Source organism: Trichomonas vaginalis, chromosome I (genome assembly GCF_026262505.1).
Source record: "Trichomonas vaginalis G3 chromosome I, whole genome shotgun sequence".
Classification (NCBI taxonomy): Eukaryota; Parabasalia; order Trichomonadida; family Trichomonadidae; genus Trichomonas; species Trichomonas vaginalis.
The window spans coordinates 3,518,702-3,544,620 of NC_067203.1; the positions used below are offsets into that span (position 1 = coordinate 3,518,702).

Genomic DNA, 25,919 nt, shown 5'->3' on the forward strand with positions numbered 1-25,919 from the left:
CAAGAGTATTATCGGAATATTATATGATGGATTTGAGTTGCATATAAAGAGTGCAAAAGGATAAAGAGAGAAATTTTGTTAGATTAAATTATTAAATTTTAATTCTTTATTTTTTAGGATTGTTAGCTTTGTAAGATTGCTTTCTCACAAGAGAAAACAGTTAGTATCACTAAGTTGCGTACTGTGGCACTGCGCGCCTCCATACACCACTTAGCGAATTTGACACTTTACGAAACCGGTAACGTATATTTTACAACACAACCATAACACCAAATTAACCTTAAATATTTGCAAAACCGTCTGACACATAAACGACTTCACTAATGATTTCACTAACGACTTCACTAACGAATTCACTACCGTCCTCACTAAATAAAAAATAACCTTATTTTTATTTTTTTAGATTTTTTATTTCATTACAAAGACATGTCCGACTACATTTACTATGACTCTTTCCCAGAACGTTTCCGTGAACTATTCAAAACTCAAGTAAAACTGAGAAACATGCATTTTAACAAAGACAGACCCATTGACGATGAAAGAAACCCTGAATATATTACAATCCCATATGACGCAAAATTCATTGCATACATTCCTTATGGTCGCAGAGGAACGAAAACTATTTCAACAAAGAACAAAAATTATTTCTGGAGCGATGAAGAAAATTGCCTTATCTACATAAATGCATACTTAAATAAAGCTACATATTGTACAAAAGAAGGTTGGACTGGATTTGAGCTCTACATATACGACGACGATGGAAACAGACGTTGTGTATACCCATACGATAATATGTACCATTGTTTTCATCAAGCATTAAACGAATACATAGTCAGTAAGGGTCTCATTCCTGCTGAGTAGAAATGTTATATTTTTGTTCTGTCATTTATATAAAAATAAAATAAAAATAAATGATATCACCACCCTCACACGTATGAAAACATAGCACAAAAATAATGTTTATGTTAGAATGTTAGATCTAACACGTTTTCTAACCCGAGTTCTAACCTCATTTCTACCCTGTTGAATTCATTGCTTTATTCCTCACTGTCGTCTGCTTTCTCCAACTCTTCTAACTTCTTCTTAAGTTCAGCAATGTTGTCCTCATGAAGTTTAATCTTTCTCAAAATTCCTTCTTTATCTAATGGTTGCTTTATCTTTCTAAACTGAACTCTACCATCCTTCATAGTATGAATGTAAAAACCTTCTGGAATAGTTCCTGATTTAATGTATTCTACCAAAAACTTTTGTTTCATTGCTTCAGTGACTTTAGTCGTCATTTCAATCAAATAAAATTTTAATATTAAATAAAAATAACGTTATTTTTTCAGTAAGGAAACGCAGGAGTTTTACGATTTATTTGTGGTGTAGGTTCTGGTTTAAATGTTGGAGTCGGTTTTGGAGTTGACTTTTGAACAGGAGTTTGTAATTCCATAGGTTCAGGAGTCATTGAAGGTGTTGTTTGTGAAGGCGTTGGTTTTGGCGATGGTGTCGGAGTTTGTTTAACTTCAGCTACTTCAGTATTATTTACAACATTTGCTTTATTTCTTTTCAACATCATTACTGCTCCTGCTGTAGCTAGCAAACCTAGTGGGAGACCATATTTTATATAAGGACTTGACCAAATGCTATTTTTGACAGGAGCTGGTGGAACACCTAACCTTGGTGAGACTGCTCTTTGCCATTGTGCAGCTCGTAAGAAATATTCAATAGGTGCTCCATAATCGTTTGGTAAAGTTTGTTTCATAGATGGTGAAGGTTCACGAGAGCTTGATGAAGAACTCATTTATAAGCTTTAAAAATAAACGTTCATCCTTTATTCCTCACTGTCGTCAGTTGCTAAGTTATAGTCGTCAAGTCTCTATTATTGGTATGCCTGACTGTCTTACTGAATGCAAAGCAACAATCCCTCATAAATCCAATAAGTGGCTTTGGTACGTTTTCAGTTGCTAGTTCAATAGGTCCTTTAACAGACAATTTGTATGTTATTGGAGCAGTAGATGTTTGACCTTGCTGGAAGCAAAAGTCCACTTCAGTTGGAAAACCACATAAGAAATGTGTGTTGTCATAGCTATCCCATTTATGTTCCACACTACCATCATCCACCAATGACCTCATAACATCTTCATTAAATCCAATCATATCATTGTTTGTATTGCAAGCGTTCGCAACCATTTCATAAAATACAGGTCCATATGATTTTTCAGGTTCTGCAGGCATATTTCCATAAGCTCCCATGGAAAGCTGAAGATATTTAAACTTAGGGTTCTCAAAATTAACATAATAGTTGTCTTTCTTTCTAAATAGTGCCCAAATACTTTTAACATTAATAGGCGTATAAGCTGCTGTAAATGTTGCACTTGAACTATCTGTATTCTTTGAGAATGAACCGTCCATAGGAATCCAATCCATAACTTTAACAGGAAAACATAAAGCCTCGTTTGTATAATGTTCTACAAGTTCTGTATAAATGTTAGGGTCTAAAGAGAATGACTTTGGATGAATGAAACATTCATTAAAATCCATCTTTGTTCGAAATAGTTGCTGGGTTACAGTTGTAATAGTAACTGTTCCACTAGCTTCTATGCCTTCGTTATCATAGTGAATGGTTCATTCCATGGAACAAATTTATTTGTCGGTGGATTTGAATCTGAAGCAAATGCAACTTTAAGAGTTGGATTGAAAGCAATGATATCATTTACAGATATAGATGTGCATTGTAATGCGTCGCTACTGAACTTTACTTTAAGCTGAATGTTACCAGCAAATGCAGGAATAAATCTTATAGCTTCTAATGGTAAAAACTTTCTAACAGGAATTCTTAAACGAAGCTTAAAATCAAATGATTTTCCTGCTGTAATTGGACCACTAACAATTTGTCCTGTTCTGCATGTTCCCGAATGACTCCATACATCTTCATGTCGAGTCTTTGAGAAAACATCTACTTTCTTTATTTGTTCGGTAGTTTGTGAGTTTGAAGTTATATATGCTTCTTCTCTTGCGTTGTCTTGAGAATATACGATACGACCATTTGCAAGGATTTGATATCCAGCAACTGCATAGAAAGCGTCATCGAAACCAATCCAAAATCCTGGTGGGTTTGTTTTATTGGAACCTGAACCAATTTCTTTATCTGCAATAAATTGACCTTCCATTTTATACGTAATGAATGTATTGTAAAGGTCCAACATATTTTCACCAGGAGGTGAGAGATTGAATGTTACCCATGTGTTATCTTTAGCAGTTCCAGGTTGTGATGGAATCTTTGCGTCAGAATATTTTCTATTAGTGTCACCAATTTGAACTGCATTGTCTATGATATCGAAATATGAGCGAATCTGATGAATATGCTCTGCTGGAGTAAATTCGTTTAACTGTTCGTTCTGCATGTATTTACTTCGGATAAAAATATCTATTTACTTCATTATTCTCACTCTTCTTCTTGGCATTCGTGGTGGAAGTTGTTTCTTGACATTTTCAATGAACTGTACATTCTCTTTTGTCTCAACTTCTTTCACTGGTGGTCAGGGTTCTTTGACTCGGTTTGTTTTTCAATGAAATTCACGAACTTTGCAATAAGCTCTTGGTTCGTTATTGAAAGTACATCTGGCTTCTTTTCTTCTGTTCTTTGGTGGCTCAGTTGAACAGAAGGTTTTATATGCTTCGTGGACTTCACCCCCCATGCACCTTAATTGTCGCTTTCTGCATTCGCTAATGGAACCTTTCTTTTTCTTACGTAATATTTTACCATCTTTACTCTGACTTACGTAATAGAAAGGATGTTGTATTCCTCTTGCGTCATTTAATATAATAGACTCTCGCTCTGATTTTGACAAGCTCATTTTACATCGGTTAAAGTTTTAATTTTGTTTTTTATCTGCAGTCAAATGACTCAGACAAGCCCTACGGACAAGACCCAAGGGGTCATAGATGTTGAAGCATTGAAGAAAGAAATTCGCGAGCAAATTTTATCCGAACTGAAGGAACAAAAACAAGAACAAAAGCCAGAGAGACCAAAGAGAAAACTTAGTGAAAAACAACTTGCTGCATTAGCTGCTGGAAGACAAAAGAACCCACGTTTGCTGGCGAAGAAAGCTAGAGAAGAAGCTGAAGCAAAAGCTAAAGAAGCTGAAGCAAAGAAAGAGTAAATGGTTTATTTTTATCCGAATTAAATGTATAGACAAATACCTTTATCTGTTGCGTTCAGTAGTGAAAACCCTGACGTCAAAATAAAGGGGAACAGAGTAACGTTTAAGTTTCCAACAGACTGGATTGTGAACATAAATGAAGAGAAGTACATTGGCATAACATCTATGTATATAACACGTGCATTTAGAAAGTTGACTTTATACTTCAAGTCGAGATAGAAAATGACGAACAGTCTTTAAGTGCCCAAACATTCACATATACAAATACTTTAAAGACGATACAACTTTACAAGAATGTATGATTTCCTTCAATGAAATGTTCGAGAAAAAGTTCAACATTGAAGTACAAACTTTACAGCCTTTACGTGAGTTTTTGCACAACTGAAAGAAGAAGGTAGTCAGCCACAACTTATAGACTTTCATTATGAATTTAATGAAAATGAAGATGGAACACATGACTGTCAGTTTGTTATATATTCACCATTCAATGAAGTAGCTAAAGAGAAAGAAAATCCATTACGTATAAGATTTCAAATCTCTGAACCAAGTGATGATTTCAAGAATGTTTTCAATTATGATGCAATGCTTCCGAGGAAAAATGAATTTTCAAAGATTGTAACACCTGGCATTTGGGATAGAAAGCAAGCTATATTATATTCAAACTTAAGTAAGGGAGTTGAAAATGAGTTCATTGGTCATACAAGAACTTCACCACTTCCTAACCCTAAATACTATAAATTAACTGGCTTCAATCGTGAGTTTTGGATAGACATGTTCTCCACTCATGACCATAACTGCCCAGTGTTCTTACCTCCAGACCATAAGGACTGTCTCTACATTGAAGCACAACTCTTAAACTCTACCATCGCAGTATTGTAAAATCTACGCTAGCTTTATTTTTATCACGAATGACCTCATTCTGACAAAAATAAATGACCTCATTCATGACCTCATTCATGACCTCATTGCTGACAAAAATAAATGACCTCAGAACTTCAACTTACGAATAAAGCTTGTTTTAGTCGTTAATGAGAAGTTAAACTTCTCAGCAAAGCAAGGTTGACATGACTTACATAAGTCAAATCCAATCTCTTGACCGTCATAAAGTGCTTTATAAAGTTTCATAACACTGAACTCAGAGTCTTTGTCAAATTTTCCTTGCGGAACCATTAAACCTTTATCTTCATCATAGAAACACTGAACAGAGTCAGGAAACATTTCATTAGCGGTTAAAGCAATAACATCTTGCTTCACGCCTTTCATTCTGCAGTGAAATGCAACTTCATTTAAATCGTTAGTGAGTAAGTCTATGTAGGTCTTCTTTCCACAAAATATTGACTTGTATGCTAAACTTTGTTTTCCAGGTGTTATTTCTGCGAAGTCACTATGAAACTGACCAAGGTTTTTACCAATGAGAACTCTTCCATAACGTTTCTCAAACTCTTCAGCTAAACGAGGGATATCTTCATTGTAGAGATGCATACTGTCCGTATCGCTATAAAAGATGTCCATTCCTAAGTCCTTCAGCAGTACAGAATACTTCACACATTATTCTCTTCGACATAGATAGAATGTTAACACCAAGTGGACAGAAGTTAAAGTGTCTGCAAATGCTTTTCGTTAGCTTGAAAATAGTTTTATCTGAACCATCCAAACCTTCGAACTTCACTATATGGTTGTAGTTTCTGATGGCATATCTTATAGCATCTTTGTCATTTACTATGGTTATTTTTGACTCAATAGGAGATAGAATAGTTTTGCCATAAATACTGTTCAGAATGAGCTTTATATTTTCTTGCAAAGGATTTCCTTCTTTCTTATACTTTAACCTTAACTCAAACAACTTCTTTACTTCATCTCTTATTCTAATATCTCTGTTTCCATCGTAATAGTATCCTTGCAACACTTCACATTTGACACCTTGATATTTTATGAGGTCTTGTAATGTTATATGGTCAACATACATTAAACAGCAAGTGTTTGAACTTCTGGGAACGTTAAGTTCTGGATTTAGTTCAGGGTCACAAACTATTAAAGGAAAGTGTCTATGTATTCCAATCTCTGTTATCTTAATGAGAACAAAGAAGCCAGACATAAACTTTTCACCAATGGGTTCCTTTTGGTCGTCATCGAATAAATGTCTCATGAGATACTCTGTGCTTAACATCTCATCCTTCATAACCTTTGGAATTCCTTCTAAAGTATAAAGTCTTGCTATAGCTGATGGATATAATGAAACAGCGTCGAAGTCAGCAATGAGTTTCTTTTCGCTCTTTTGTTTAATGTTATCTGACAACATACATCTTCCACCTTGAATGCATCTCGAAATAAATTCTCTTGGTTTATTTGAGAGGTCATAAAGATTTCCATTCGGGAAGTACACTCTGTTCTCAAAATTTGTTAGCAATAGAACAAATACTAACGTAGTCATAAACGTTTAAATCAAACTCTTTCAATAAGTCATTGCGGAACTTTACAAAACCTTCTCTTAAAATTCTTACATCTTGTTTGCAATAAAATGTGCTATATTTTTCTAAGTCGAAGTGGTTTTCATCTATTCTGCAACCTTTGATGGAATCTATGTTTTTCATAAATGTATCTGCATCCTGGATAAACTTACACGCTTCAGAAATGACACCAGTTCTGTTGTCATTTGCTAACAAAGTACTGCTGTAGTAGTTATATGGAAATACTTCTTTCGGTCCTGTTTGTAAGTTAAACATAGCAGGAAATAGTTTAAGCTTCTTATTTATAACACTGTAAGAGTCTTTTATAATAATTGCCCTTCCTTTATATAAGCCAGTTATTTGCATTGTTCGTGAACCTTTAATGATGGGAGTTCCTTTCACTTCTGTCATGTGTCTTAAGATGAAGTTTATATCATAGCTGAGGTTATGGAAATATATTAAACTCTTGTCAGGAAGTCGTTCCAAAAATTCTGTTGCACAGTTCTGACCCCAAATGCTTTCACTCACTGAACCATCTTCACTGTCGTAACATGTTAAAAGCTTTATGAAAGCCATCGGTACTACACTCAAAGTCAGCAAAGAAAACGTGCTCAGGAATGAACTTGCACTTATTTTTATTTACTTCTTTTGACTCTGCTTTCTTCTTCAGTTGTACACAATACTTTGGAGCATATGTCAAATCTTTAAATGGTGCAAGGTTCTGTTTATATAAGTCAGTCGTATATGTGAAAAGTTCTCCATAAGAAATAGGTTCGAAATATTTGCACTCCCACAATGTTTTCATAACATCCCATAGCGGTGTAGTTCTATCATAACGAACTACATATTTTTCTCTCTCTTTGTATATATTTTCATCTGTTTCTCAATGTTCATTCCACCACACTCCTTCAAGATTTCTTTGTAATTTCTGACGAAGTATGTTGTCATTGGAAGTCTTTCGTTTAGCATGTAGTGGTCTTCAACAAGAAGTAGGTCAATAGTTCGAACAGTTTCACATTCTTTTGGTATGTATCTCTTTATTTCATTATATCTTGAGTCATTGAAGTAACCAATGGTAACATTAAATGCTATACCTGTTGCGTCAGAAATTTCTTGTACTTTACTTTGAGGAAAGTCTCTAACACGAATGACTTCTCTCATGTGGTCAATAGTTTCTTCATTTACTCCAGCCTGAATGCAAGCATAAACGAAACAATTGTCTTCTGTCATAAGTGTTGCAGTTCTTTTGTTCAGTTCATTGAAGATTTGGTAGCGTTCAAGATTTATAGGTAATGTGCAAAGATACTTCCAGAACTGACCGCTTCTCTTCTTATAAAACTTCTTTTCACCATTATCTTTCCAAAAGCTTTCTATAAGTGCTGGGTTTCCTGTTTGCTTAAGAGCTTCCAAAATGGCTTTCTGGTCATTTGTCAGTGTGCTTTCATCTCTATATGGTCTCTTTTTTGGTTTGCCTTTCTTTACATCTGACATCGTTAAGCCTTCATATTCTGTTAAATCATACATCTTTATTTCAGTAAGATTCTTTATGTTTGTCAAGAAGAAGTCATAGTGCATTTCAACAATACCTGCGGCATTTGCTTCTATCTCTGATATAAAGTTCTCCTTCAAGAGCTGATGTAGTAATGTTCCAATATTATTGAGGTTTAACGTAGAACATTCATACTTTCCACCAAGTTTATAACATACCATCCATCTCTGTTGTGAGTTTATTTTAATCTTCTCTAAGAGTCTCATGAAAACCTTACCGAAATGTTTGTGTAAATATTCTCTGTTTGGTTCATCTAAAGCTTCGATGTTAAAGTCAATGAGTCTATTGCCTGACTTCACATTTCTCTTCCTATTCTCTTCATCTTTCTTTAACCATCTCTCACCTTCTTTTGGTTTGTCGTCAATGGAACGAATGACATCGTTAGCTTTGCGAACTTGTTCTATAGCACTTTTAAACATCTCTCTTCTCTGTTGTTTCAGTGTGTCGTCTCTTCTTCTTGTTTCACCAACGTTTGCATTTGTTATGTCAAACATTTCTCTTCTTACTTCATGAGGTACTGAACGTCTATGATATAAGTCAATAGCAACGTCATTTAAAGGAAAAGTTCTTGCATGGACTTCGTCCTCGCCGCGTTGCGGCTTTATGAACTCATGAATTCTATCATAACTTATTGCACCATTATAGTCATTGAGGATGTCAGCGAGTGCTTTTTTGTTTGTCGCGTAATGTTTTGCAACATCTATGTTAGCTTCTGTAAGAAGTTGTTTTATTTCCGAGTGTTCTAACTTAGACAACTTCCGATACATCTTTAGTAGGAAATAAAAAAATATTTTTTGAAAAAATTAGATTAGATTTTTTTAAGTTATTTTTCAAAATAATTTAATATTTTTATTTTAATGAAACACATGCAAGATTGCAAGTTCTTTTCATACAATGCTCTCGCTACTGCCATCAAGAATGAGTTCAATGGTGCTTCAAACGTTAATGTTATCTTTAACAAGAAGTTTGTGAAAGAATCTAAGTTTGGTCAGTATGTCAGACCATTAGCTATTGTCATTGACCGCAAACGTTATACTTCACAAGAGTTAGCAGTAGTTTTGAAACAAAAGGGTTTCTTCGTGAATGTCAAAGATACTCATTATACTGTCATAAAGAACTCTAACATTGACTTCTTCAGTATTGCTATGAATCTTTCCGAACAGAAAGAATATAAGAAGGGTGAAACAAATGTGAAATATTATCCTTCATCTCTGAAGACAATAACGAACAAAGATGTTATACAGAAATTCTTACCAAAGGTTGAAGAAGCTTCAATTGACATTGACGAAGGAAGTGAAATGGTTGAAGAAATTGACCCTGACGTTATTTGAACAAAAATATATTTTTGGTTAGTCTTCATATCGATATTTTACAACAATTCCCCAATGTATAAACTTTTCATACGCTTTTTCATAAGCTTTATATACCTTCAGAAATTTTGCATAATCTTTAGAAGCATTTAGATATTGTTTAAATGCTTTATATACCTTCAGAAATTTTGCATAATCTTTTACATGTTGTTCGTTCTCTTCTTCTGTCATGAGTTCCGAATATTCTAAATTCATGTTCTTTCATATGAGATAAAATTTTATAAAAAAATAAAATTAGCTTAGATTTTTTTATTCTTCCTCTTTGAAGTTATCGAAATATTCTGTTATTTTTTCCTTCAGTAATGGTAAGTCTTCTTTGAAGGTAAGAATTGTACAACCTTTAATATCATAGTGTGTTTGAGGAAGAGTACTTTTGACAATTTCCTTTATTTGCTCATTCGGTGTCATTGAAATCGGTAAGTTTTCACGATAGAACCAGTTTCTGTCAGATTTATATATTTTAGCGAGGTCATAAAAGCTCTTGTTGTTTCTTCTCACTAAATGCAACATAACCATATCTCTATCTTCTTCTTTCTCCATCTCTTCAGCGTAAATCATATACTTATAGCTTTTTTCCTTTCCTTTTGGTACTGAACGTGGTATTCTTTTCTGTATGCTTTTGTCTTTGGATTCAATGACTTCATCTTTTGCTTGAAGTTTCTTTTCCATCTCTCCACGTTCTGCTTTATATAGTTCATCTAACATCATGAAAATATAACAAGCATAACGAGGTGAAGCCCACATTGCTACAGCGTTTACTAAAAGTCTATGAACATAATAACCTTTCAAACCAGGTGCCAAATTCTTGCGATTTTCGTACGGAATCTCTTCTCTCGGTTTTCCGAGGGAAGCAATCATATGAGGAAATTCTTCTAAAAGTTCTTTTGTCTGTTGGTTTTCAAACCAATGATATGCTTGCTTTGTAGAACGAAGAGCATTCATTATACTTTGCATTTGGTACATGTCATCTTTGACTGAACGAATGAGACGTAACTGTTTGTTATACTGTATGTATTCGTATTCTTCATTTATAGCTTCATGGACTATAACTGTTGTTGTGTTCTCTGATGTTGTCATTACTGTCTTTACATACAAAATAAAAAAATAAATAAAAATAAAATTAGCGTTATTTTCTGACTTTCACAAAAGACCAAAAATAAACGCTTTACATGTATTTTTCAGCAACTTCGTCAAATAATTTTATAGCTTTATCTATCTCATCTACTTCAAACGTTTCTTTACCTTTCATGGGAGCACCATACATTTTCTCAAACTTTTCAAGTAGTTCTGTTTCTGCAGCTCTCATATCATTAACGAACACAACCTTGACTCTATTGACTGTACTGTCATATCTTTGAGTTATATTATATGTTCTTCCTATCTTATATCTTTTTGTGTTGAAGTCCTTCGGTTTCTGAACGATATAAAGTAAGCCTTCACTGCAACGTTCCGTATCGAATGAACCATAAGTTATGAAGTTATATCCAACAACTGGGTCTAACCATAACAAAACTATTGGTATAAGACTTTTGTCTATAAGATATGCTCTTGTTCCATGAAATGCTACTGATATCATAAGCTCAGGATTTCTTGTCAAAATTTTCTGAGTTGAAGCATTTCTAACCCAGTCGTTTGTTTTCTTTCCAGATGGAGATATAATGTCTGACAAAGAATATTTGTTGTATTTCTTTGAGTATCTTACGTTTAAATCACCTATTCTAACCACTTTGGTGTCATTGTCTATCTTTCTAACTGTTTCAAACTCAATGTTTGTCATTACTGTCTTTACATACAAGATAAAAATTTTTTTAGAAAAATAATGTTTATGTTAGCATGTTAGATCTAACACGTTTTCTAACCACTTTTCTAACATCGAAGAAAACTATTTACAAGCGTTTTACATGGTATATGTTGCGATGGTTCATGACTTTAAACAGTTTTGTAGCTTCTATTTCTTTCACGAAGGATATCAAAAATTTTAACTATGCCGAAGGTTTCTTTATATTTCTTCTTGACATCAGATAATAGGAAATCGTCAGCAGTTGGATAGTTTTTTGTTCAGAAATGCTAACATGTCCATTTTATCTCTGCTGGTTTCTCTACTTCTTTCTTTAAGTCAGCATAGTCGTTTCGCATACGTTCTATCTCTTTGACGGAGTAGTTATATTTCCTTATTGCTGCTTTACATTTTGAACATTGCGGATTCATTTTTGCGTTATACATTGAAATTTGACCTGCTAGAACAACTAAGGCGTCAATGGTTTTCTTTAACTCAAAAGATGTTGGTTTTATTTGTCCATTCCATATTTTACATCTTTATCTTTATCTCTTATCTGCCATACACATTCAGCAACTAATGAAACAAAGTTGTCGTATGTCTTAAACTCCCCAGATTTATATATGTCAGAGATGTTCTTATATACCATGTCGCAATCTTTGTCCATAACTTTATGGTTGCAATGATATCCTAGAAACTCATAGTTTACTTTACGTATGAACTTTCTTTATTTCTACTGAGTCAGTTGGTTTCACTTCTATTTCATCGAATTCATGAATAGTGAGCTTTTGTTGTTGGATTTCAGGCAATTTGGGTAAATGGTCAATAATGTCCTGCATGTCATAAAGATACTGTTCATTTGTTTCATCTTTCGCACTACAGTCTAAATTACTTGTTAAAAGTTCTTGCTTAATTCTTTGTATTTCTGTCTCAAAAAGTATATGAAGAAGGAATGAAGCTTTTCATCTCTACTAACATAGATGTTGGATTCATAACTAAAAGAGTTTGGTGAAGTTGTTGTTTGAAGTGTTGTAGAACCTATTGTTGAAATCATATCTTTACATACAAGATAAAAATTTTTCTTAGAAAAAATTAGCGTTATTTTTCTTTCATAAGGAAATGTCAAAAATTCATGATTTTCGAGAGTTTTAGACCATGTTAGAAAAGTGGTTAGAAAACGTGTTAGATCTAACATGCTAACATAAACATGATTTTTGTTCATGGACTTCGTCCTCGCCGCTTCGGTCTGAAAGACCTCAGGACTCAAAGAGTCCGTTTGCGTCTTTATGTTAAAATAAATGGTACCCTTAATGATATCATGACTGTTCTCGTTCATGTCTGATTTACATCTAATGAAAAAGTTTAGAAGAATTTTCTTATTCTTTCTGGCTTATTTTTGTCTTTCCAGTACTCCCGCTCTAATGGTCCCAGATGTGTTGGCTTTGACTCTCTCAAGTTCTTAGATGGTATAACATCTTCAACGCCTCCTTCATATCTTACTTTATAAGTGTCATCGTTTATGTTATAGTTAAGTATTTCAATAACCACTCCTCGCTTTGCTTCGTCAATGGTTTCAGCAAGTTTGCCATTACTACTTTCGACTAATTTGTGACGAGGGTAAAACGCAATAGAGTCGTCAGCAGCTTTTATAAGATATCCATTACCTTGCGTAGAGTCTACGATATAATAGTTTCTACTTAACCTTAAACGTTTCTTTGTCAACGGTTTGTCGTCAAGAACTACACGAACTTTTGTACCAGGAATGAGGGTAAATTGTGTTGAATTTCTGATATTTTGTGTTTGGCTTCGTTTCTGTTTGTATATACTTTTCTTCTTGTTGTTGTGTCATTGAATTTGGTGTATGTCCTGTTGTAGAATTTGTTGAGGAATTATATACTTCGAGAAAATGTTTCATTGTTTCTTCGGTAAAGTCTCGCTCTTGATTTAAATCTCTGAGCGTTCTTATGAAGCGATTAATGATACCTAAAATATTATGGTTATGGTCTTCAGTAGTGTAGTGAGTTATGTTATGCTTAATGAGAAATTCTGTGATTTCGTTGCTGAGGTATGCACTGTCTTGGTCTGATGTTAAAGTACTTGGGTTATGTTCTGCTACAACTTTTGTAAAACTCTTAACACTTCACGAGTTCCTTTATTTCTCATTATATACGCAAAAGCTTTGCGAGTGTTAACATTTATGAAGATGAGGAATGGTTTATGTCCTTCTTTTCTGCTTTGAATGAGAGTGTCAAATTGGTATGCGTCGGGAGTGTTGGAGTAAATTGGTAAAAAGTAGTCGTAAGGGTTTATTTTTGTTTGATGTACAACATTTTTGTCAAAGAACTTTTTAACTTCAGCTCTGTTAGTAAATCCCCAACTCTTTGCAGCTTCATTGAACTTCTTAAATGACCTCCATGGATGTTGTTCGAATACTTCTTTCAAGCTCATTTATGTAAAAATAAAGATTTTATTCTAGGCTCAAGCGAGTTCATTCAATAAACGCGGTACCATGCGAATACAGTCATAAATGGAGGCATATAATCTTCACCCGAGCCTGTTGGATTTGTTGTGAAAGTGTGTGAATGATTTCCTGCGGTTCCACAGAAAATACCTGCGCTTGAATCTACTGGGTCACTTGAAATATCATATCTATGCATTCCCTGTCTATCCGAACCTGCTGCAAGATTTGTATAACCTCTTTTTGTTATTGAATGTGAATGACTACCTGTTGTGTTTGTAGTTCCTGTATGAGTGTGCGGTGGAAGGTTTGCTTCTTTAATTTTCTTCGAACCACCTGTTTGCTTTGAAGAGTTCGCACAATAGAGGAATTTATCTACAATCTTTTCCCACGTACCAAAACCTAAAACACTTGCCGGATTTGTTGAGTTCATTGACGTATAAATAGAGCCTATAGGATATATGGTTTCAAGAATCTGGGCCTTCATTGTTAGAAGTTCATGTTTAACGTTTATAGTTTTATTGCCTTCTACAATATTTATATTGTTTGTTATTAAACCATTAGGAAAAGTAGGAGGATAAATTCTTTGTTCTTGTACAGTTGCACCGTCTCTTCCTGTTTTTGTTACTATTTCGATGCATGCCTTAATTTCTTTAATCTTGATTGTTTGAAATTCTTCATGCACGTGCTCTTTATCGGCTTTTCCATTAAGCGCAGCATTTACTTCCGACTTCTTTGCATAATTTTCATCTACATAAGTTTTGTCGGCTTTCTTATCTAACATTGCTGGTAGTTCATTGCTTCAAAGTTTCTGGCATGACCTTCAATATTCCTGCAACTGTTATCTAAATTGTTTAGTGTATCTTTTACGCTTGTACTTGGATTCTCTAAAGGTGCACTTGAACCAAGGGTATAGTTCAATATTATGTCGTCTGCTCTAACAGTAGTGAAGGATTTATGTGTATGGTTCTTGTCGGCTTTACTGTCTAATGTAGCTTGAAGTTCATTTATATCGGAGATGTTGTGTTTATGAGATTTCAAAACTTTGTTCGTTGCTTCAAGTTCAACTTTGTCAGCTTTACTTTTAATAGCATCTTCAAACGTTATTTTTGACTTAACTCTCAAAGTAAATCTTGGTTCAACTAATACACCGTTAACAGAGAAAGTAGAGGCATAAATTTCACCGGTATAACCAAATGCTTCTGGTGCTTTAGCTACATCATACTGTACAGTACAGCTTATGTCATAACCTTTAGCACGAATGTATTTATATCTTCTTTCATTAACATTTTTTGTCTTCGCTTCATCACTTCGTGTTAAATATCCATGGTAGTTCGTTATAATCTGTTCGTCTGAAGTTATATAATGAACGTGGTTCTTGACTTTATCACTCAGAGCTAAAAGCTCATTTTTTTTGCTTTTTCGGCTAATTTCTCATTAACATCATTCACTTCTAATTCAACTCTTCCGCCAGAACTCTTATTATCATTAATCTTTTTCATTAATTCGGTAATTACGTCATAAAGACTATATTCTGTTTTCGGTTTTGTAAATAATGAGTCAAAATTTCTTTTCATCATTACATCGCTGACATTAATGATATCACCAATTCCTTTTTCATTTATTCTCTTCATTAATTCTGCAATAATGACGAATATATAATCTGTTAATTTATTCTCTTCATCGAGGGTTATAGAATGTTTTGAAATTGAATCATTAACTCCTCTAAATAAATCAATAACTTCAGGATACACGTTTTTAATGTCTCGAATAACCCGACCAGTATCCTGTTGTTCATGTTCTTCGTTCCCGTCGTTACGTGGTTTTATATCTCTAACCATCATCAACGCAGCCATAACCGGAGGGTTTGTTGCTATCTGTTCGAAAATCCGTCCGTTATGTACGGTATATCTAAATAATTTCTTTGTGTTTGTTAAAACATTTGAAACAAGTCTTTTAAAACCATCTACAAAATTTCCTGTTTCACCTAATGTTCTTGCAGCATTTACAAGCTCACCCATTCCCGCTTTTGACCCCAAAAACGTCCATATTGCATTTATTTCACTCTGTATTGTTGTCCATTCAGCAAAATTAATACCCGCATTCGCTAAGCTGAAAATGAAATTCAGTGGATCGAACTTAATTCCACCTTCTTTTTCAATTTCAACGAACTCACTAACATGAGATTTTAAGTATTCTTTCGTTAAAATTATTTTCCCCGATGTTATGTCATTAACGAAACTATCACCGTCAAAAGTTAACGAATTCAATTTCGTCGTTGATGCTTTTATTTCATACACCGCTTTATCGATAGTTTTTGGCTCACCTTCTTTAGAAGCATATGAAACATTAATGAATGAATTATATGTATTCATGAATGAATTAAAATCAATGATTTTCATTAATGACGCCTTTAATGATTCATTTACTGTCGAATCCCTTAAAGTAATTAATGAACTGTCATTTATGAAAGGTACACTGCAAACCGTTGAGTTTGGATCAAATGCTATAGTTGGTGCAGGAATATTAATGATATAAGTCATTAAATCATTAAGTGACGTAAATAATGTTGTCGTTTTTGATTTAATTTCTTTAGCATCTGTTATATATGGTAATTTTATTTCTGTAGTTTCTGAATTAAAGATATTCGCTAAAATGTTTTGTAAACTGTTTTGAACAGCTGTGTAAACCGTTGAATCCGGAACTCTTACGATTTCACCGTCCTTAATAAAAGGCATTGCACATGGTGTAGTGCTTGGGTCAAATCTTTTTGGGTTATGATTCAACATATATTCTAACGCTTCATGAACAGACTTATATACTGTTGTGTCGTTCTTCATGACAACTTCACCATTTACAATGAATGGCATAGTACATGGAGTTAAAATGGGGTCAAACTTTTCATAGTCCTTCCATGTTATGTATTTCTCGGTATTTCCATCACTGATAACAATATATTTGTCAGTAAGTGTGAGAGAGTATTGACCAAAATATAAACGTTTAGCTCTGTCAGCTTCATACGCATATGCAGCTATACTCATATTTTAATGAGAATAAAATGTTGTTCTATTTGCAAAGTACAGACCCAAACGAATACGGGACAAAAACTACAAACAAACTTAGGTCTACAGAATGAGGCGCTTGCATTCAGAATGGTTGACTTTAATACTATTGCTTCATTCGTTATAACTGACGAAACAGATTTCATGGAGCTTGAAATAGATGGAAAGAAGCACGAAATAAGATTTCACAATAATGTAGAATATAAGATGGAAACATTAGCTGGAGTGTTAAATGCTCTCATAAATACTACAATAAACAAGGATAACGGAGAAAACTTAATGAATGTTAAACTTATTGCAGGAGTTTTGAAGTTCAGTTATGCGAAAGAGTTTAAGATACCAAGAATGAGTCATAGAGTACAACTTCTTTTGGGAGCATACCATATGACATTTCCTTTGAAAAGTGTTGACAAAACGATTGAGATGAAATCTGTTCCATACGTATGTTATGGCAATTGTTTGTACATTGAGTCAAAAATAGCTAATGTCACAGGTATTTCAGGAGTTAATAGTAAAGGTTCAGTAGAATATAAATCCTTCTGTTATGAAGTAAATTCAATGTTCATTCCAAACGTTCCTGTCATAGCAACTCATTTAGGTAAATGGGTTCGCATTAGTCCTCATAATTTGAAAGACATGCAATTCAGACTTGTTGACTTTCAAGGAGATCCTGTAGAACTGAAGGCACCAGTGCGAATGACTGTTGAAGTTGACTTTTTAGAAAATATTAAATGCAACAGCTTACAAGAGAACTCAGAGCTAAAAATATAAAGTATGAATGTTATGTATTAGGTCATGAACTTTGGTTGTTGCTGTTTGATGAAACAAATGAGTTAGTTATGTCAGTCAAGAGAACAGAAAAATATTGTGTTAGTGAAAACTGCACCAAGTCAATAAGATTAGGTTTGCATTATGAAGATGAGTTCGATACTGTTGAAGAAGTTTTGGATAGATATTACAAATTGCTTTAATTTACTAAAACATATTTCAAACAAAGCTTATAGTAAGTAGATAGTTTTGTATACTCGTTCGAATATTTATACTTAAAACTCAACTCCTGGAGTACCTGTTTTCAATGATGCGGATGTTACCTATTTTCATGAATATTGGAGTTTGACCACAGCATTCGATTTCAGGGTCGAGATAGTCAATGACACATTGCTTTCCTGTTATTCGTGATATAATATTTTCAAGGTCCTCTTTGTTAGAATTATTTGGTTCTTACTTATAAGATTTGTCAAAAGCTTCTTATCGTCTTTGAGTAAAATTGTTTGGTATAACTGAAGAAGGTAATGGTCTACGTTATCTGAAGGATTTGTTTGAACATTTGTGTAAGGGTTGTCGTTGGCTTCTCTTGAAAGAACTTGGTCCAGTGGTGGATACTCTAACTTAACATCTGATGTAGCGTTAGCGTTTGAAGCTGTGTTTAAATTCACTGACTTAAGTTCTGGTTCTTTTTCTTTCAAACACTCTGAACTATAGTTCTTTATGACAATATTGTTTGTCGTTCGTGAGTCAACATTTGATGTTGGTTCAATTGGAACATTAACGGCACCAGCTAAGATGGATTTGCTTCTCATTTCATATAGAATAAAAACCTTTTATATGTATGAAATGAACAATATACTCGACAAGGGTTTGAATGTAAAGCTAACGAATGAAAATATTGTTGAATTCACTGAGACAGGTGCTGTGTATAAAGATGTAGAACTACTGAACAAAAGAGCAAAGGGAAGAAGCAGGAATATGAACAAAGGGTGGAAGCCTATAAAAATTTATGTCAATGATGGCTCAGGAGGTTCAAACATAAAGTATGCAGAAAGTTATAGAGTTTATGCTCTCAAAGGTGAAAAGCCTTCATTTAAGAACAGCTATTCTAACGCATATCCTCAAAAGCTAACGGATGGGGAAGTGGATGATATGAATGACAGCAAAAATATTAACAGAAATGGCGACAGAGATGCATGGAATTTGTTTACCATCAGTCAATTGAAGGTTAAACTTTAAAACAATGTTGGTCGTTCCCATGGAATATTTTTGACTTTAATGGTATTAGTCATGATATGAATCTCAAGGTATGAACGAGGAGAGATGAGAGACTTATATGCTTCCCAAATTTCTTCAAAAGGTAATGTTATACCTGACTGTTTCCAAATGAGTTCAATATCATAGCGTGAGAAACCTTGAAAGATAACGAAGTCAGTTATGAGACGTTTTATGTTTAAAGCTAAAAACCTCCATGTTTGCATAAGTATTGCTACAGTTAAGTGGTAATGTCTGACTTTAGTTATGATGTTAGCTAATGGTGAGTCTGGTTTTGACACTGAACCTTTTCCAGCGAAGTCGTCACAAACGAGCAGAGTGTTTGAAGGATACTTTTTGAAGGGGTATTTTGAAAGTTTTGATAGAATGTAGTTTGTAAGTCGTTTCATATCGTAAACTCCTGAGTACTGACGTAAGTGGTGTTTGTCAATAATTCTTTCCATCTCCTCAGAAGTCTTTTGCATTCCTGACTGTATAAATTCAACGATGGCATAATATTTTCTCTTACGTCGAATGTAACATTGAAGAAATTCAATGAGTTCACTGTCTGGAACTTTAACGACAGAGGCTTGAACTTTTGACATAAATGTTTTCGCTGTTGAGTCCATAGAGTCTGAAGTTGCTGATATAATGATTTGGTCATAGTAAGAGTCGTTTCCTAAACGCTCTGTTATGAGTATATGACGAATGAGGTTAAATGTCTTACCTGAACCCATCTTTCCACAATAGAAATAAACACCATTTGAACAGAACTCATAATCTTTGCTGAAAGGAAGAATAAGAGAACTGTTGAGCTTTTCACTGCTTTCATTCATGTCTTCATCTACATCATGTATTAAATGCTTCATTTTATCTCCATTAAAAATGCAAGTCAGAAATATTCAGAACATAGCACCGAGTCTAACTGACAAGAGTATAAAGATATACTATGAACACGTTATGATGAAACCAACCAAAATTCAAGAAAGTCAGTATACTTATGAATATCCAAGACACTGGGTAGAGTATGTAGGAGGTGAGAAAGCTATTGAAATCAGACAGGTTCGAAGTATTCCAGCAGGAAGAACAATATTATTGAAGAACTTTAATGTTTTGAGATATAATGATGAAACAAAGAAGCAAGATAGTTTCCCTGTTGCTGTGTATGTGAACTTAGATACAGGAGATGACATGAAAGTTTTAATACAAAGCTTCAAACGGTAGTGAGAGAACAACTGACTGCGGAAGGGCATCCATTACCTTCAGAAGTTACCATAGCATATAATTTTGAAACAAACTCAATAGATTTTAAAGTCATCTCTGCAAAGAAGTCAGGTTTTACATTTAATGAAGCAGATGTATATTCGAATGAAAACTTCAAAGCTATTGCATGGTTAGATAATGACGATTGCTTTAAGAAAATATTTAAATACAGTGACTCAACGATGTCAATAGATGACCTTCGTGGAATGTTACCATCGACGTTTACAGTAGAAGGTTCAGCAGGATTGCTTACAAGATTGTCAATTGGTGGTATTTGGTCTCGTGAGAACATTGTTATAAAAATCCAGTATAAGTGAATTTGCTGAAGAATCTATATTATGTCTTTCAAACTACATGTATTCGCCGCCGAAGCATTATAGTATAACAAACTTTGTCAGTAAGTTTAACATAAGACTTGTCGAACCTTCTTCAATGAAAGATGTTGTGCTACCTAAAAGATGGAAAGGATGGACTCATTATTGAGATGATTTTAATAGCATATTAAATGAGTTTGTTCTTGAAGGTCATTCATGATGAAATAACTGTTGTAGAAGATGTTAGCAATTGTTCAGACATTTTGAAGCGTATAGGTGAGATAAGAAAGAAGTTAGATAGACCGCAAAGCGGTGAGGGCGAAGCCCGTGAGAATGTTTATGTTTCATTGACTTTCTCCAGTAACGAGAACTTTTATGAGATAATATTGAAGAGAGATGATTTTAATATGGTGTAAATGGTAGCTTGGGCAGCTTTAGGCGCAATGGGAACAAAAGCATTAGCATTTGGAGCAAAAGCACTTGGAGCTTATGACGCAGTAAATAAAATGAGTGGAGGAAGGGTTTCGAAGACATTAGATGCAAATAAAGGGAAGATTGGAGGCTGGGTTGCAAAGAAGTTAAGATTAAATAAAATAGGGCTCATAAATAAAGCATCCATTTTGGTTGCGACTGAGTCAGAAAATGCTTTAGGAAAGGACGATGAGTTTGCAAAACACGCAAAAGACTTTAATGACCAGATGAAAGGTGAAACAATGCATTTAAATAGATTCGATGGAACTAAAGAAAATGTTTCTTCTCCACCAGTAGTTCTTCCGTATGGTCCCTATGGAATGTATGGAAACCCTTACGAAAGACCATTTGACCCATTGACTGGTGGAAGTAACTGGTATCATTACGGCCGAAGAAGAAAGACAGTCAAGTTGGAGACAGACGTGAAGAAAGCAACTAAAAAGAAACCAAGGAAGAGAGTTATAAAGCAATGAATTCAACAGGGTGAAAAAACAGGTGAAAAAAGAGGTTAGAAAACGTGTTAGATCTAACATTCTAACATAAACATTATTTTTGTGCTATGTTTTCATACGTGTGAGGGTGGTGATATCATTTATTTTTATTTTATTTTTATATAAATGACAGAACAAAAATATAACATTTCTACTCAGCAGGAATGAGACCCTTACTGACTATGTATTCGTTTAATGCTTGATGAAAACAATGGTACATATTATCGTATGGGTATACACAACGTCTGTTTCCATCGTCGTCGTATATGTAGAGCTCAAATCCAGTCCAACCTTCTTTTGTACAATATGTAGCTTTATTTAAGTATGCATTTATGTAGATAAGGCAATTTTCTTCATCGCTCCAGAAATAATTTTTGTTCTTTGTTGAAATAGTTTTCGTTCCTCTGCGACCATAAGGAATGTATGCAATGAATTTTGCGTCATATGGGATTGTAATATATTCAGGGTTTCTTTCATCGTCAATGGGTCTGTCTTTGTTAAAATGCATGTTTCTCAGTTTTACTTGAGTTTTGAATAGTTCACGGAAACGTTCTGGGAAAGAGTCATAGTAAATGTAGTCGGACATGTCTTTGTAATGAAATAAAAAATCTAAAAAAAAATAAAAATAAGGTTATTTTTTATTTAGTGAGGACGGTAGTGAATTCGTTAGTGAAGTCGTTAGTGAAATCATTAGTGAAGTCGTTTATGTGTCAGACGGTTTTGCAAATATTTAAGGTTAATTTGGTGTTATGGTTGTGTTGTAAAATATACGTTACCGGTTTCGTAAAGTGTCAAATTCGCTAAGTGGTGTATGGAGGCGTGCAGTGCCACAGTACGCAACTTAGGGATACTAACTAAAACAAGTATAAGGTTTAAGCTGTATGTATTAAAGTTATAAATATTTGATTTTAAAAAAAATCAAGATTTTAAACTTTAAAGGTATTAATTATGATTATCTTTCTTTAGCTTTACATGCTGTATGCTACTTTTGGAAACTGCTCTATTGTATTAGAATGTTTTTAAATTTTGCACCTAAAAATGCGTAATATTAAAAATTAATGTATTAATTATGATTATCTCTCTTTAGCTTTACATGCTGTATGCTACTTTTGTCTTTGAGACATTCCATGATTTAAGTTAAGAAGCTTTAAAAAAATGCAAAAAAATTGAATACTTTACTGGCTGGGCAAATTTGTCGCCACCCCTAAATGTCATAATTTTATCAAGATTTGGAGTTTTTTTCAGAAGTTGTCAGAAAAAATGTAAATATTTTAGCATTATATTTGTACTTATTCAACAAGGTTTTCGATTTTTGTTTCAAATCAAACTTAATTTTGAGGGATATATTGAAAAAGTGTATAAGAATTTTACGAATGAATGTCAAAAATTGAGAATTTATTTCAAATACTGATATATGGTATTCCCATTTTCTTCATGTTTTGAGTTGATTCCTGAAAAATAAAATCTTAAGATTAGTTTACGCCAATTCAATGTTTAACTTACCTCAAAATTGAATTACCAAATTAACGAATTTGAATGCCTTTCAAGTGACAATTCAATCTATTTAAATATCCATTATCAAGAATAATATTTATAGTGTATGATAAAATGCAATCATTATTTTTTTTATCGATGCCGTTGAAACCGTAATATATCAGAATAAAATAATGACTGATATCGAAAACCAACAACCAACTGATGGTCAAGCACCTCACAAGATGCCATCATCAAACGATTATCTATCAAACGAATATCCATCTTCAGATAACGAACCTTTTTATAACGGCGATCCTCAGTCACCACAATATCTGAACAATGAATACTACTTGCCACAGACTCCTCAAACCCAATCTACAAATAAACCAATAGAGCCAACATCAATTCATGATCTTTATGCGAGATCCAATTTTAATGAAGATATTTCTGCATGGAACACCATCATGAATGAACCATCAGAACATTCCGATTTTTGGATTACACCAGAAGCACTTACAAACTTTTCTCAGAATGCCACTCAATTGAAAAAACACAACTCATTTTTGTGGGCTATTCCGTTCATCTTGAATTGTCTTGCTTTAATAGGTCTCTTCTTCAATTTCATCAGATATCATCTGGATTATATGAAATATGGTATCAATGTTGCCGTTCCAACCATCATTTGTTATTGGATTTCGCTTGCCTTCGTTGTCATGTTGGTTATAGAACAATGTTTTCCTACAATCACAGTACGCTTTGGTATCTTTATTAACTTAATTATCCATTTAATTGGATATTTCCTCAAATTCAAAGGTTTTTGGGAGTACATCTTCGTATGGCTAACATTTTTAGTTTTGGGACTCTTCTTCTACTTGATTACAAGCGGACGCGCAGAATATGATATCTTCATGGCAAGACTCATCAGGAGGAAAGTCTATCAGACTGGAAATTATATCTTTCTTATCTTTATTGTTCTAGTTATTATGTGTTGCGCAATATGTTTCCCAGTGTATGATTCTTGGACCTGGTTTAATAGTGTTAACTGGATTTACCAAGCATACTTAACCATTTCCTTCTACAACATTGTCTGTGTCTTCGGAAACTGCACTTACATGTCTTCTTCATACATGGCAGCGAAATGGTACTTAACAGGCGAGAAAATCGGCGCAAAAGACGTATCAAAAGGTTTACGTACTGGATTTATCGATAACATAGGTGTTGCCTGCAAGATGTCTTATTTACTTCCGATTTTGGAATTTGTTAATGCAATTTCAAGGTATTCGCCACAATTAACAGTTTATCATATCAAAGACAAATATCCATTGTTCGCAAAACACTACTGCGCCGTTTGTGGACCAATTGTCAGACTATTCAAAAAATTGGCCAAATTTGAAATGAAACTCTTAGGTTATCCACAGAGGAGAGCAATGACATATTGCGCAATATACGGAATTCCATATGAAGAGGCCGTACACCGCTATTATGAAATTCAATCTACAAAAGGAGCTCCTTTGGTCGACGATGCTTTCATGTTTGACACACAACTTATCTTCAAGCAATTCTCATTCGGAATGGTCGCTTTCTACTTCGAAAGGTTTGCCAGAAGGGTTAAATATGGGGCTTTTCCCGGACTCAATGACGCATTAGCGTTATTCTATGTTTTCGCAGTCTATTATTCATTCAGATGTATTACAAGAGGATTCTTGGAAACAGTTTTCGTTTTATTCGGCGAACTTCCAGAGAAGGCGAATAATATTGATCCAGATTTATTCGATACATTGAAAGAAATGTTCGAAACATCTCTTAAAGCAAGAAATGATGACACTGACATCAAATCTGATGAAGTGTAGGATTCATGAACAAGTTATTTATCATATATTTTTTCATTTATTTTATCGGCGCAAAGCCGGAATATATATTAAAATTATTCCGTCGAAAAACTCATTTTTTAGTCATAAAATTTGAAACAATTAGTATTCTAACTTCATTGATAAATTAATGATTATTTAATCTAAATTTAGATTAATGATTATGATCTTTTTCATCTCATAGGCATGCATTGATCATGATATGAGTTATAGCATTCATACTCAAGAAAATAATCTTCATGAAATTGTAATCTTAGTGATGACAACTCTTGAATCGAGTATTTCATATACACAACATACAAGCTTTATAAATTCTGGCTTTTGAACCTACAAATCATTATTTTTATTTTCAAAAAGTGACATTTAGGTTTACATTATCGAAAAGGAAATTATATCTGGTCAAACCGTTTTTCCCAAAATGGGATTTTTGCTTCTCTTTTACCTTATCAAATATATTATTTCATTACAAGCAAACGATTCAAGATTAAAAATCGGTATCATTAAAGCTGCACCTAATTGCGATAGATGGATAGAAGATGGTAACTGGATATATGCTCATATTGTTGCTCGTGTTGAAGGCAGAGATGAGCCAGTGTTAAATACATATAATGACAAACCAATGTACCTTATGGTAAATAATTCTAAATTTATTCCAGGATTTAATATTGGACTTCGTGGTGCTTGCGAATTTGAAACACGCAGAATCACAATTCCTCCGGAACTTGCTTACGGTGATAAGTTTGTTGATGGATTGTTCGGTCCACAAGCAACTTGGACAGTTGACGCAGAAATTCTCGAAATTCTTAAAGACATTAGCATATAAGTAAGTTGTAGATACTTTATTCGTTAATTTGTATTTCAAATACCATATTAAAACCGTTTTTTTATATCCTAATTTCTCAACCTAAATTACTAGTATTTATAGAGGAAATTTAATTTTTTATTAATGAGATTTCAAAACATACTAACCCTAAATTCATAACTTTTATTTTTTTGGAACAAAATTTGAAAATATCTTTAATTTTGTTGGATTTCTTTTGCAAACATAAGATATCAACTATCATATCATATCGATGTCAGAATTCATCATTCAATCAGTATTTTTTATTTCAAAATTGAATTTTCTACAATAAAACCAATATTTTGAAGAGAATAATAGTGACACATCATCGTTGTTTACTAAGTTTAAATGAAAAATTGGTT

At 33.6% G+C, this 25,919-nt stretch overlaps 16 protein-coding genes and 2 pseudogenes across 18 annotated transcripts, besides 3 other annotated features; 8 read left to right on the plus strand and 10 right to left on the minus strand.

Annotated features, from left to right (window-relative positions):
• Positions 1–159: part of a mobile genetic element that runs on past the window's edge.
• Positions 159–22,228: a mobile genetic element.
• On the minus strand, positions 1,328–1,786 carry TVAGG3_0922770 (repellent protein 1 family; the record flags this gene model as incomplete). Its single annotated transcript, XM_001296174.1, has 1 exon — positions 1,328–1,786. One exon carries the CDS (start codon positions 1,784–1,786, stop codon positions 1,328–1,330), a length of 459 nt encoding a protein of 152 aa, XP_001296175.1.
• On the minus strand, positions 2,625–3,389 carry TVAGG3_0922780 (uncharacterized protein; the record flags this gene model as incomplete). Its single annotated transcript, XM_051252314.1, has 1 exon — positions 2,625–3,389. A coding segment is annotated over one exon (765 nt), but the record flags the coding sequence as incomplete, so codon positions are not given.
• TVAGG3_0922790 (uncharacterized protein) lies at positions 3,888–4,148 on the plus strand (the record flags this gene model as incomplete). The annotated part of the gene is made up of 1 exon (XM_051252315.1): positions 3,888–4,148. One exon carries the CDS (start codon positions 3,888–3,890, stop codon positions 4,146–4,148), a length of 261 nt encoding a protein of 86 aa, XP_051077889.1.
• TVAGG3_0922800 lies at positions 5,136–5,712 on the minus strand (annotated as a pseudogene). Its single transcript has one exon. A coding segment is annotated over exon 1 (577 nt).
• On the minus strand, positions 5,940–6,961 carry TVAGG3_0922810 (annotated as a pseudogene). Its single transcript has one exon. A coding segment is annotated over exon 1 (1,022 nt).
• On the minus strand, positions 7,652–8,638 carry TVAGG3_0922820 (organellar and viral DNA polymerase type B; the record flags this gene model as incomplete). The annotated part of the gene is made up of 1 exon (XM_051252316.1): positions 7,652–8,638. A coding segment is annotated over one exon (987 nt), but the record flags the coding sequence as incomplete, so codon positions are not given.
• On the plus strand, positions 9,002–9,445 carry TVAGG3_0922830 (uncharacterized protein; the record flags this gene model as incomplete). Its single annotated transcript, XM_051252317.1, has 1 exon — positions 9,002–9,445. A coding segment is annotated over one exon (444 nt), but the record flags the coding sequence as incomplete, so codon positions are not given.
• TVAGG3_0922840 (KilA, N-terminal/APSES-type HTH, DNA-binding family) lies at positions 9,764–10,372 on the minus strand (the record flags this gene model as incomplete). The annotated part of the gene is made up of 1 exon (XM_051252318.1): positions 9,764–10,372. The coding sequence occupies one exon, from the start codon at positions 10,370–10,372 to the stop codon at positions 9,764–9,766; it is 609 nt and encodes a 202-aa protein (XP_051077892.1).
• TVAGG3_0922850 (uncharacterized protein) lies at positions 15,333–16,151 on the minus strand (the record flags this gene model as incomplete). Its single annotated transcript, XM_051252319.1, has 1 exon — positions 15,333–16,151. A coding segment is annotated over one exon (819 nt), but the record flags the coding sequence as incomplete, so codon positions are not given.
• Positions 16,159–16,790, minus strand: TVAGG3_0922860 (organellar and viral DNA polymerase type B; the record flags this gene model as incomplete). The annotated part of the gene is made up of 1 exon (XM_051252320.1): positions 16,159–16,790. A coding segment is annotated over one exon (632 nt), but the record flags the coding sequence as incomplete, so codon positions are not given.
• Positions 16,902–17,582, plus strand: TVAGG3_0922870 (uncharacterized protein; the record flags this gene model as incomplete). Its single annotated transcript, XM_051252321.1, has 1 exon — positions 16,902–17,582. The coding sequence occupies one exon, from the start codon at positions 16,902–16,904 to the stop codon at positions 17,580–17,582; it is 681 nt and encodes a 226-aa protein (XP_051077895.1).
• Positions 18,417–18,818, plus strand: TVAGG3_0922880 (uncharacterized protein; the record flags this gene model as incomplete). Its single annotated transcript, XM_051252322.1, has 1 exon — positions 18,417–18,818. One exon carries the CDS (start codon positions 18,417–18,419, stop codon positions 18,816–18,818), a length of 402 nt encoding a protein of 133 aa, XP_051077896.1.
• Positions 19,832–20,026, minus strand: TVAGG3_0922890 (uncharacterized protein; the record flags this gene model as incomplete). Its single annotated transcript, XM_051252323.1, has 1 exon — positions 19,832–20,026. The coding sequence occupies one exon, from the start codon at positions 20,024–20,026 to the stop codon at positions 19,832–19,834; it is 195 nt and encodes a 64-aa protein (XP_051077897.1).
• Positions 20,602–20,826, plus strand: TVAGG3_0922900 (uncharacterized protein; the record flags this gene model as incomplete). The annotated part of the gene is made up of 1 exon (XM_051252324.1): positions 20,602–20,826. One exon carries the CDS (start codon positions 20,602–20,604, stop codon positions 20,824–20,826), a length of 225 nt encoding a protein of 74 aa, XP_051077898.1.
• On the plus strand, positions 20,917–21,354 carry TVAGG3_0922910 (protein of unknown function, DUF4107 family; the record flags this gene model as incomplete). Its single annotated transcript, XM_001299929.1, has 1 exon — positions 20,917–21,354. The coding sequence occupies one exon, from the start codon at positions 20,917–20,919 to the stop codon at positions 21,352–21,354; it is 438 nt and encodes a 145-aa protein (XP_001299930.1).
• TVAGG3_0922920 (uncharacterized protein) lies at positions 21,524–21,958 on the minus strand (the record flags this gene model as incomplete). Its single annotated transcript, XM_001299930.1, has 1 exon — positions 21,524–21,958. The coding sequence occupies one exon, from the start codon at positions 21,956–21,958 to the stop codon at positions 21,524–21,526; it is 435 nt and encodes a 144-aa protein (XP_001299931.1).
• Positions 22,229–22,577: a mobile genetic element.
• Positions 22,578–23,039: 462 nt separating this feature from the next.
• TVAGG3_0922940 (choline transporter-like (SLC family 44) family) lies at positions 23,040–24,698 on the plus strand (the record flags this gene model as incomplete). The annotated part of the gene is made up of 1 exon (XM_001299931.1): positions 23,040–24,698. One exon carries the CDS (start codon positions 23,040–23,042, stop codon positions 24,696–24,698), a length of 1,659 nt encoding a protein of 552 aa, XP_001299932.1.
• Positions 24,699–25,122: 424 nt separating this feature from the next.
• Positions 25,123–25,646, plus strand: TVAGG3_0922950 (peptidyl-prolyl cis-trans isomerase protein; the record flags this gene model as incomplete). The annotated part of the gene is made up of 1 exon (XM_001299932.1): positions 25,135–25,539. The coding sequence occupies one exon, from the start codon at positions 25,135–25,137 to the stop codon at positions 25,537–25,539; it is 405 nt and encodes a 134-aa protein (XP_001299933.1).
• Positions 25,647–25,919: the final 273 nt, after the last annotated feature.